Genomic DNA, 12,287 nt, shown 5'->3' with positions numbered 1-12,287 from the left:
GGGAAATGAGGTATTACGTTTGTGGTAGCCAACTGTTATTATGTTTGTGGGATTATTACATTAAAAGCTGGAAATTTTTATTACGTTTACAGTTTATTACGTTTGTGGGGTTAACGCAGGTCTGTATGACATGCTGAGTCAGGCCTTCGGAGTTTCAGGTTTTTTATTAAAATACATTAAATGCATAAAACTCCAATGTAGTTGTGGTTGATAGGTCACATTAATAAGAATACAAAATTACTTTTTTACTCAATGCTTAATGAAGAGTTATAGTGTCAGTAAGTTAGCGATTAGAATTAATTCACCTCTGACTCCTCGGGCTCTGGTAGTTCCACCCATTTTGTCCAAATATGGTCACTTCTGGCTCCAAAAAGCCAAATTTCAAACTACTGGCCCCATAACAGCAGTTCAGAAGCCATTATTTTTCTTTCATTCATTAATTATATACATTCTGCTACACTATTTTAGCTGTAAAAACAATAACAAAATGATCTGCTTCATGTGTAAAAGCCCTTAACACAACGTTATAATACCACCGCAATATTTAGGTTTTTCTTTTTTCCTTTTTTCTGACTTTATAAAAATGAAACTTCGATGTTTCTTCCTGTTTCATAGAACCAGTTTTCTGTTCTCTTTCCTCTTCTCCCTCCATCATTACACAACAGTTTCTGACATTTACATGAAACAGTGCTTCTGTGTATTTTCTATTATCAGCGCAGTAACATTTGGTCAGTGGTTTTGTAATTGACATTCATCTCCCTGTGTGTTCACGACATGCTGCAACTGTGGATCTGACAAACAGCACCTGTTGACATTTCCATCTCAGCGGGACTCTGAATTCTTTATTTTAATGCTGTAATGAGGAAACTGGTAAAACTACATGCAACTTAAAACACCATGAAAACCTGTTATGTGCATTTATCTAGTACTTAGACCCTGGTCACTATAATATAGGCGTTTTTCCAGACAGATACAGTATTATCCTATTCTGGATTTTTTTTTTTTTTTTTTTTTTGAAAGAAATTATTTGCACACAATCTTCAATGTCTGATCAGACAAGGACTCAAAAACAACAGTCGACTCTCAGAGAAACCATTACAGTGGATGTTGAGATAGTGGGCCCAGTAGATGCAGAGGCTTTAGTCTGTCATGAAGTCAAGCAACGACATATTTAACACTTTAAAATGTTAAGTCAGGTTTCCTCCAGAGGTAAATAAACCTACATATCCAGTGTATCTGCTGTGGTTGTTTCATAGGCATTTACAGGTGCATGTTCATGACATATAGCAACATTGAACAGTACCCAAAATCCCTTTGTGTTACATAATGGACTATAATCAATGTGTGGTCTCGTCACCACATGGATAATGTCTGTAATACAATATAGTCAGTTAGTCAAAGTCAGCTTTATTTGTCAGTTTTGTCATATGTACAGCACATACAGAAAACTGAAATTAAAATGCTCTACAGCCCAGTGTCACAAGGAACATAGTAGAAAAATATTAAAAAAATAGAAAATACATTATGACTTGAAACATACATTATGCAAAACAGGAGGGGCTGCAGAGAATAAACAAAACAATAAAGTGACACAGTAAAGTGACAGATGACTTACTGAGTTTAATGTGACAAGGTGCAACTTGTCAGTTACATTTATTTATGTAAGACACATTGACATAAAATTGATTGATTGATGTATTTTTTTCCAAATATGAATGTCAAAACAGAAGAAAATAAATAAACAAAACACTTAAACATAAGACATAAGAAATATAATAAATATTCAAAAAGGAGTGAGAAGAAGCATAACTTATAAACTCCCACCCCTTCTAAATGGAATTGAACTGAATACAGATCAACTTGGAGATGAAAATGTAATTTTATATCAGTGTTGACTAATTGATAAAAATTATATACAATGTAATAGAATTTTGTTGTCCAAAATGTTGCTGGAATAATCTCCAGCACCCCCGCGACCCTCTCGAGCATAAAGCGGTTCAGAAAATGAATGAATGAATATAATTTATTTTGAGGTTTATCAGTATTCATATTATTTGGTGATGACAGTGGCTCAATGGTTCCATTGGTAGGTTCACAGCAGACAAGTTCATCCATGATGAATGGTAGCTGTAGAGGCGTCAGTTCACCAGTAGAGCATTGACAAGGTGCCCTTGAGCAAGGCACTGAACCCCCAGCTGCTCAGGATTCCTAATCATGAATTTCCCTTCACCATAAACTCAACATGTTGTTTGTGTGTTGTCAGTGCGTCAGGTGGCGGTCCTGGGTCTCTTCCTGTCCGTCCTCTTCTCTCTGTACCTGGTTCCTCTGGGGATGTACTCCCCCTGCATCAAGGAGGCGGGAACACTGGGACCTGCACCGGCACTCATTGGCCACAGAGGAGCACCAATGGTGAGACACTCCAAGTTAAGATTTACATCATTTAATGAGTTGGAAATAAATTATAAAAACCTTAAAAGCCAGTATCATATAATTCTAATTGTAGACAATTTACTGATTAATCCATTAGTCATTCCAGCTCTGGTTGCAGTTTGTGTCTGTGTGTGTCTGTGTGTTCTCACTGTGTTGTCTGTGTTATGTTGTGTAGTTGGCTCCAGAGAATACTTTGATGTCATTTGAGAAGGCGGTGGAGGCTGGAGGAGCAGGACTGGAAACCGACGTCACCATCAGGTAATTACAACGCACCACACCGTAGGACTAATGTGACCAGACGTACTGAAACATAATAATAATAACCATAATAAATTTTATTTATAAGCGCCTTTCAAGACACCCAAGGACTCTGTACAACAAGAAAAAACAGATAATCCATCAAATACAAAGAAATAAACAGATAAAAGAATAATTACTATATATAGAAATGAAGATGTAAAATGGAGAGTGGAACTTATGGCGGGTAGGCTATTCTGAAAAGGTGAGTTTTGAGTCTGGATTTGAATGTGGGGAGAGAATCACTGTTACGGATGGATGGTGGGAGGGAGTTCCAGAGCTGAGGAGCAGAGCGGCTGAAGGCTCGGCCTCCCATGGTGCTGAGGCGGACAGGGGGCACAGTGAGCTGGATGGAGGAGGAGGACCTGAGGGAACGGGTGGGAGTGGTGGCATGAAGGAGGTCTGACAGATACTGAGGAGCAAGATTGTGGATGGATTTAAATGTGTACAGGAGGAGTTTGAATTCAATTCCCTGTTTGAATGGGAGCCAGTGTAGTTCATGGAGGATGGGGGTGATGTAGTCGTGGGAGGGGGTTTTGGTGATGATGCGGGCAGCAGAGTTATGGACCAGTAGCAGCTTATGGAGGGGCTTTTGGGGGAGACCAAATAGGAGGGAGTTATAGTAGTCGAGGCAGGAGGTTACGAGACTGTGTACAAGAATAGAGGTGGTAAAGGGGGTGAGGGAGGGGCGGAGGCGGTTGATGTTGCGCAGGTGGAAATATGCAGACCGAGTGATGTTATTGATGTGGGATTTGAAAGACAGTAGGCCATCAAGGATGACACCCAGACTCTTAACCATATATGGGACAAGAAGTTTCAGAAATCACAAGTACTGTCCTATTTGTCCTAAAAATTAGCAAGAGATAATATTAACAAAGAAGCAACATATGAATGAGAGCTGTGAGGCCTCATCTGATGAGACATTAATATCCTGCTATGAACATATTGTGTGTTTCTGGAGGCAAATTGGAAGTAAATTGTCTTGAATAGTTAATAACATGGCAAAGAAAGGCACAAGAGGCTGTTGTCACCCGAGTAAAGTAGACTCAAACAGATGAAAGATCAGAAAACATAAGCCAGATCTTTGGTTGTGGAACAAATCTCTCACAGTGAAATGTAGTTTCATCATGTCAGTGTGATGCTGCTGTGAGCCACGTCTACTTAACAACCAATAGGAATTCAGCAACACAACACGCATATAGATAAAAATAATCTCACTCATTCTTTACAGAACCTTCATCTCAAGTCATGAACAGGTGCTCATTCTTCTCCTCCCACTACTCTGCAATATATCTGGACACAAAAGGTTTTATAACATTGTTAGCGTCACTTCATTATCTATAACTATACAGCGGCAGATCCAGAAAAAATGGAAGATGGGGGTGCAGGAGAATCACTTAAAACTGTAATATTTTATGATCATTTTATTGTCGTTCTCGTTTTCTTCAATCATTTTCATCTTGTTTCATTTTTATTTTCATCGTTTTATTTTGTTTCATTACCTCCGCCAAGGAGGTTATGTTTTTGCCAGGGTTTGTTTGTTTGCCTGTCTGTCTGTTTGTTTGTTTGTCTGTCCGTTAGTGTGCAACATAACTCAAAAAGTTATGGACAGATTTGGATGAAATTTTCAGGGTTTGTTGGAAATGGAATAAGGAAGAAATGATTAAATTTTGGTGGTGATCGGGGGTGGGGGGGGCCCACGGGGGGGGCCACTGATCGTTAGTGTGCAACATAACTCAAAAAGTTATGGACAGATTTGGATGAAATTTTCAGGGTTTGTTGGAAATGGGATAAGGAAGAAATGATTACATTTTGGTGGTGATCGGGGGTGGGGGGGCCCACGGGGGGGCCACTGATCAGCCTTGGCGGAGGTCTGCGCTCTCCGAGTGCTTCTAGTTTTCATCTTGTTTCATCGTTGTCACTTTTTTGAACAACTAGACATTAACATGTTCAGTTGTTTGTTTGTTATTGTCTTACTAACTTTTTTTGGTCGCTTGATCTTGTTTTCATCCTATTACATAATTTTCATCTTGTTCTGTCTTTTACTTTGTTTTCAACTCTACGTTTTGTTTTCATCTTGTTTCATCATTTTCATCTTGTTTAATCAGATAAGATGTTATAATATGATGCTATATAAATTAAATTTGATTGATTGATTGATAGATAAGATGAGATGAGATGAGATAAGATAAGATAAGATAAGATGAGATGAGATGAGATGAGATGAGATGAGATAAGATGAGATGAGATGAGATGAGATGAGATGAGATAAGATAAGATAGACTTTCCCATCATGGGAAAACAGAAAATATATATTTATGAATCATAAAATACTGTATAAAAAGAAATCATTTTCATGTCATCACATCATTTTCATTTTGTTAATTTTTTTCATCTTTTTATGTCATTTACATTGTTTTACTCTTTTTACACTAATTTACAGTAGTTTCACCATCTTCGTTTTGTTACATCATTTTCATTTTGTTACATCGTTTTCATTTTGTCAAATCATTTCAACTTGTTCTTTTGTTTTCATATTGTTCTTCCTGAAACCCTCCAGTCTGTAGTAGCTTTTATTCAATTCTGAGCTAATGCTGAGTCTGTGCACTACTCTTAATTACCCAGATCAGATGCTAGCATGCTACCCTCAGCGCTAAGGTGATTAATGCTAATCCAGTTAGCGGTTAGCCCTCCCCTTAGGCCTTAACTGGCATGTACGGAAATGTTTTACAGACTAGAAAGAGGGGGATTAGCGGAACAGCATGACTCAATGTTGGAGGGTTGGTCTAATCCGGGTCTGTCGGAGACCCTGGTGGGCCAGCGTCATCCTGGGTGGAAGACCAAGTGAAGATCTGTGTGTGGTCTGTATGAATGATGCCTACGAAGCAGATCCTCTGTAATTAAAGTGTCAGCGGGTGGTAAATGTATTTAGGTGTTATTTATGCACATGACTGATATCATTCATGTGATTAATTGGGTTCGTGGGTTCATCAAAATTGCTTGGGTATTTATTTATGAACAAGATTTTAATTAAAAGTTTGCCGGTGACTTCATTAGTCTCCTGTCAGTTCCTTTTCTTCTGCTGTTCTCATCTCCTTTTCTTTATCACATTCAGTCAAACAGATAATCTCATTGTTCAAGTCTGTTTGTTGGTTCATACTGTTTATTTCCTTGATGTACAGTCCTGTGCATACGTCCTAGTCCAACATCAGGTTTAGATGGTTTAGTGAAGTTTTAATGTCCACACGTATGCTTTCTTCTCTATATTTAGATCCAATCTGATATACAGTCGTGGAAAAAATTATTAGACCACCCCTTGTTTTCTTCAATTTCTTGTTCATTTTAATGCCTGGTACAACTGAAGGTACATTTGTTTGTACAAATAAAATGATAAGAACAAAAATAGCTCACAATAGTTTAATTTCAGAGCTGATATCTATCCATTTTCTATGGTTTTCTTGATAATAACCAAAATCACTTCAGTTCTTACATCAGTATTTATGGCATTGTACTGACAAAAACAGTGCTTTTGGGCATTCCATGTTTTCTTTTCTGTCTGTCTTAGTCACATGATACACACAGGAGTTAGTACTTTATTGCATAACCATTGTTTTTGATGACTTTTGATGGTCTAATAATTTTTTCTGCGACTATGTGAAGTATGAACTGCAGCAAAAACACATTTCAGAGTAAAAACAGCTTCTATAAACCTAAGAGGTCAAATTTAGTGTGACCTCCCTTTGCACTTAACATGTCTTTTGCTCTTATGTTCAGACAATATGAGTTTTATTACATTAATTTTCTCATATTTAATACCAGGTTTCATTCAACACATGTCAGATTTTTCTAATTGTTTGTACTGCTCCTTGTCATGGGGTCAGAGGTCACACTAAATACTAACTTTTTAACCTTTACAACTCATTTAGTTCAGCTTTTTGTGTGTCTTTTAAGGCTGTTCACATATCTCCCATCTGAAGAAAATAGAATAAAAAATAAATGTGTGTTCATTTCAACCCTGAAAAAACAACAAAGATAAAGGTGGAGTAAGACTTTTGCACAGGACTGTTTCATGCAACATCCTGTCACTGTGCAGATATCCTGTAAAAGCCCCAAATTGGACGTCCAATCATGGTCGCATCATGTGATATTTCACAAATGTGCATCATTAGGCACAATTTAGACAACTTAACTCGGTCTTAATGTGAATACAAATGGTTTGCAGTATTGTGTATGAACTCAAAATACACACACATTTGATTTCATTGATGGTGACACCACAAGAAATTTTGACCCCTTAAAAACACAAATAACCAACTGCACATAAAGGAGAGGAAACCACATAAAACTGAGAAAAGACAGAAGTTTCCCGTACCACATCATTGTCCTTCTTTGCTGTTGTGGTTTGTCTTCATTACATCTTTCTTTAACCCTCAATGTGTTACTCGTGTGTGATTTCTTTACTTTTTTGTGTCTTTCTGGCTGTTTTTAGTTACGACGGTGTTCCCTTCCTGATGCACGACACCACTCTGAAGAGAACCACTAATGTTGCAGACGTTTTTCCAAACCAAACTCACCAGGACGCCTCCATGTTCACCTGGGCGGAGCTTCAGCAGCTCAACGCCGGCGACTGGTTCCTATCAGTGAGTGTAAATCACACAGATACTCTCACAGCATCTGAACTTTAAGATATTGTTAGATATAGATGTAAGACGTAGTTAGTTCATGAGTTCATGTCAAATATAAGTTAAATCAGAATGCAGGTTTGATAGAAAATATGCCTTTCCCTTCCTTAGATAATTATAGAATAAAAGCTGATTGTTTTACAGTTTCACACCAGTCAGTAGTTTTTCATTCTGTCTGAACTGAATTGATAAAAAAAAGGCCTTAACTCTGCTGCTCAATCAATGACAAAATTACCTGAAATTTAAGAATTTAGTCTCAAACAACACTTTAAAAGGGATTTTTCATGATGTGAAGGCAGAAACATCAAGCAGTAGACGTTTTTCTTGATTAATATTAATATTTAAACTACTTCATTTGCATTTATCATTTAATATTTGCCTTGTATTTTATGATGTCTCTATATATGTACATGTTGTTGCTACATTCTGTAACCTGGTTAATTGTGCTGCTGCTTAATTTTTGCCCCTGTATGATATTTTTAATCACAAGGACTTTCCTGTTTAAGTAAAATAAATAAATGTCAGCGAAATGCAGATTTTTACCTATTTTTAGCTTAATGCTGATGTAATAATAACACGACCAATAAGAAACAGCAAAGATAAGCTTATGTAGTCAATTTTATGCTTTTTTTCTATTCTATTTTTGAATTTTTATAGGTAGAAGGGACATTTACAAGAAAGGACAAGAAACAAAACCTCCATTCCAGTGTAGCTCCGATGTTAGAGTTTGTTTCATGTACTATTAACTTCTGGAGAAACACATACAGATGATCCACCTTAAATACCCAAAATCCCTTGGTGTTTGATAAAGTCATCCATCAACTAACAAGTATAAACTGGTAAGATGAAAAGGTGTAGAAAAATAGTGAATATTTACATACATGTTTTTGGGAAACAAAGTATAGTATTGACCACAGTGTTGTGCATGTTTTGGTTCTTTACGCAAAATAATTTATACACTAATTTTTGGCCCATTTTTGCCCATAGTTCTTTATATCTCCAGCTGCAATGAGCACACATTAACATCAGACCATAACACAGACCGTTCTCTTACAGCGGGATCCATTTGGTACCGTCTCGTCCATGTCTGAGATGGACCGAGCCTGGGCCCAGAACCAGTCGGTACCGTCCCTGGCCCAGTTCCTGCAGGTGGCGGCACGTAGCGGCAGACTGGTGCTGTTTGACCTACGAATGCCGCCGTATGGACATCCATACAGTCAGACATACATCAACACCACCCTGCAGGTGGTGAAGGCCAACATCAACTCCTCACAGGTAACAGACAACGGATTTAACTTCACACTCAGTTCAGAGGAAGATTTCTGAGTTTTATGTATTGGAGTTAGAGCTAGTAGAAAATCTCTGCTGCAACTGATTTTCAATGAACAATCGTACTATTATTATTTAGTCTAATCTGAGCAAATCACTTTCCAGTCGTGGTTAAAGCAAAACTAATCAGGATCAGGATCAGAATGTGTTATTAATCCCAGGGGAAATTATTGTGTGTTACAGTTGCTCTGTGCAAGTATTGCAAGTATATTGAAGTAGCAGAAAAGAAATTAGCAATACTACAAAAAACAAGCAAACAAAAAAAATTATATATATACATACGTACCAAATATACATATTAAAACACTCTATTAAACACAATTAGAACACTAATTTGTATAATGTGTACTAGACCAATTTTATCAATATGATAATTACAAGAAATACAAATAAATAAGTGTGCAGAAAGATCTAATTCCTCTGGAATTTCAACTCATTTCTACATTGCTTATATATCTATATATTTTTTATAGTGTTTACCATAGCATGTATTTTTACCTCTATCTTTATACAGCACTTTGGGCACTTTCCGTAGTTGTAAATGTGCTATATAAATAAACTTGACCTTGGCCTTATTGTTGCCCTGTGTTTTGCTCCAGGTGCTTTGGCTGCCGTCTGCAGACCGGGAGTCGGTCCAGGCCATGGATCCAGATCTGCAGCAGACGTCTGGAGAAAAGGCATCTATTCAGGAACTAATGGACGGTCACATCACCCGACTGAACCTGCACTACAGCACCATGTCACAGCAGCAGATCAGGTACGAACCACAGCGGTAGAGATACCAGACAGGAGTGGCCGTGTCTGGACAAGAGGGAGGAGCTTAGGAAGAGTGAGGGGTGGAGCTAACCACCTTATGCTAAATGCTAACACTTTCATGCTAAATGCCTCTAAGTACTGAAAGTTATGGATTTATGTGACCATGCGAGGGAGTAGTGAGTCACTCTGCTGGGCCTTTGATTATAGCATCAGGAAGTGACCAGATGGGATGAGAACCATTAAGAAACAACTTTTAGAGTCAGAGAAAAGAAGTGACAAAAATGGAAGCTGTTGTTTTCTCCATGGACAGAGCTGTAAATGAAAAGAATAGAGTATGATGCTGAAATGGCAGCATTTCTTCTACACGGATGAGTTTGATTCCGAGGCTTATGAAGGTGTAAATTTATTATGGGATGTTATTATCTTTGCTAAGTTGCCGTTTGTTGACCAACGGGTTCAGACTAAACTGTGACAATTCTGACCTTGTTTGTTGGATTCAAACAGATCTTTAGTTCAACTATTGATGACACAAACCAAACAGAAAACTGAGGTGATTAGTGGTTTTACTGTGGCCGTTTTCAGTCCAAAAACAGAGCTAACAGAGCTATAATGTAAACTATCAGCACATGAAGATTATGACAGTATTATTTTGAGTGAGTGTCAAAATAAGCATCTATGTGTTTTAGTTATGAGAAAACGCGATGATACGATTATGCAGATGTGTGTTAACAATGAGATTTATACATTATTCAGTGACTGATACAGTCTGTGGCTACATAGTGTTGATTTGTTTGTGGTTTTGGTCCTAAATGTGTTCTGGTACCAGACTGCACCCTGCTGGTGAGAGTTTGGAACATCAATACCACATAGAACATCTGTAATGGTGTAATAATAAGAGCTTTAATTCAGTTAAAGTCAAGGCCTAGACTGTTTAATGTTTCCAGGACATTTTTTAAAATTTATTTATTTATTTTATTTTTATTTTATTTTTTTACAATTTTTATTTATTTCTCATTTTTATCCGTATACTACAATCCAGTCTCCTCAGGTTGAGGACCAGGAAAAGAAACAAAAGAACAGAAAACAAACAAATGAAAAGAACAGCCTGTGTTTGTGTCAGAATATGTTTAGGTCCCTTAATAGACACATTTTTCCCTGAATGTCTGCCATTTTCCACAGTTTTTTATAAAGAGATTTTCTTTCAGCCTTTTTCATTTTTCATCCATTCATTTATTTGTTTTGAGCAGTAGAAAAAAGTAAACATTTTTTGTGCACAAGGAGCTAATATCTGAGCAAATACATTAATAAATAAAGATGATCAAGACAAAAATAGCATTTGCCTTGCACACTAGTAATAACAAAATAAGACCTCAGTCTGACATATAAACCTCAGTTTATATGTAAGATGTTCCATGATGAATACAACTACAAAGAAAAAGTTAAGGATATTTCTTTTTTTTTTTTGTCATTTTTGCCATTTGTAAATAAAACTATGCCTGGTAATTAAAAAAATGTGTTTCAATTCAGTTCACACACAAAAAAGTAAAAAGCGCTGTGCAAGAATCCCAACTGAAAAAAATAGCCCAAAAATTAAAAATATCCTTAACTTTTTGTTTGTAGTATATATCATCTATGATTGAAAGCCATTGTTTGTAAGACGGACCATCAGTCTTCAGCCAGTTCTGTGTTATGGCCTTCTTCCCGGCCACCAGGAGGATCTTGACAAGCTATCTGTCTCCTTTATGCTCCATTTCTTCCAAATGTAAAAGTAAAGAACAAGACAAGAATTTGGGATTGCATATCCCAACACATCACAGAGAGCTGAGTGAACCTTTCCCCAGAAGGGTTGAATTTTATTTATTTTTATTTTACATCCATTTAACCAGGAAGTCCCATTGAGATTAGGAATCTCTTTTACAAGGGAGATCTGGGCAAGGTAGCAGCCGTACAAAGTCCAAACAACATAAAACACATACAGGTTACACAATGAACAATAAAACACAATAACAACTATTCAACCATAATGGCATCAAGAAAAACAGTGACATTCCTCCTTCACTGCATTCTCCATGATACTTTTAATATTTGAATATTTGACATTTTTATTTTTACGTGTGTACATATAGTTGCATAAGTTGACGTACAGATGGCCATCTCATCCTCACTAATTCCATCTGCTTGTAGGCGACTGACAGGAGGAGGAAGGAGGTGAGACGGTGGGAGGTAGCATTTATAGACGGAGAGGAGAGAAGGTGGATGTAGAGTAAGTTATACAGGAGGACTGGTTGGAGGGAAGGGATGGGAGTTAAATACACAAAGAATGTCAGAAAAAGGTTGAGTACAAGACAAACAAGTGGGAGGAACCGATTACACATGAACATACGCTGTGGAAGAACAATCTGGAAAAGAAAGGAAGAAGCAAGGAGGATAGTTGAATGACTCACACATTGTTTTATCACAGTTCATCCGGTTCAGTGAAGTGATTTTTCTCACACAGTCGTTGATTCATCGTCACTGTTGTGTCTCAGCTTTGATAGCGCTGGGTTTGACATCATCTACAGGAGCCTGAATGGATGAATCACTCCATAAAAGGTGTTTAAGTCGACATCAGGAGGTATTTTGAGCACTTCAGATGATAAGTGTTATAATCAGAGCGTTCATTTATGTATTTCCTGAATATTAGGTGGCAGACAAGTGCATCCTCATCACAAATGGATGTAAATTTGACCACAGTGTCAGGTATTTAGCACCTTTTATTAAACGGTTCTTCCTTCTGATCAGTTCTCTCCTGAA

At 37.3% G+C, this 12,287-nt stretch overlaps 1 protein-coding gene across 3 annotated transcripts in view; it reads left to right on the top strand.

The window, feature by feature from the left end:
- Positions 1 to 12,287, top strand: part of LOC115431334 (glycerophosphodiester phosphodiesterase domain-containing protein 5-like) — a 54,392-nt gene that overhangs the window by 34,744 nt on the left and 7,361 nt on the right. For all 3 annotated transcript variants that reach the window (XM_030151610.1, XM_030151609.1, XM_030151611.1), the window contains exons 9-13: positions 2,264 to 2,409; positions 2,606 to 2,688; positions 7,217 to 7,367; positions 8,466 to 8,684; positions 9,338 to 9,495. In XM_030151610.1, coding sequence (XP_030007470.1) covers positions 2,264 to 2,409; positions 2,606 to 2,688; positions 7,217 to 7,367; positions 8,466 to 8,684; positions 9,338 to 9,495 — 757 coding nt within the window. The remainder of the gene's footprint in view (positions 1 to 2,263; positions 2,410 to 2,605; positions 2,689 to 7,216; positions 7,368 to 8,465; positions 8,685 to 9,337; positions 9,496 to 12,287) is intronic.

This window comes from Sphaeramia orbicularis, chromosome 13 (assembly GCF_902148855.1).
Source record: "Sphaeramia orbicularis chromosome 13, fSphaOr1.1, whole genome shotgun sequence".
Classification (NCBI taxonomy): Eukaryota; Metazoa; Chordata; class Actinopteri; order Kurtiformes; family Apogonidae; genus Sphaeramia; species Sphaeramia orbicularis.
The sequence above is the reverse complement of the archived record's forward strand: the minus strand, read 5'-3'. Positions and strand labels throughout refer to the sequence as shown.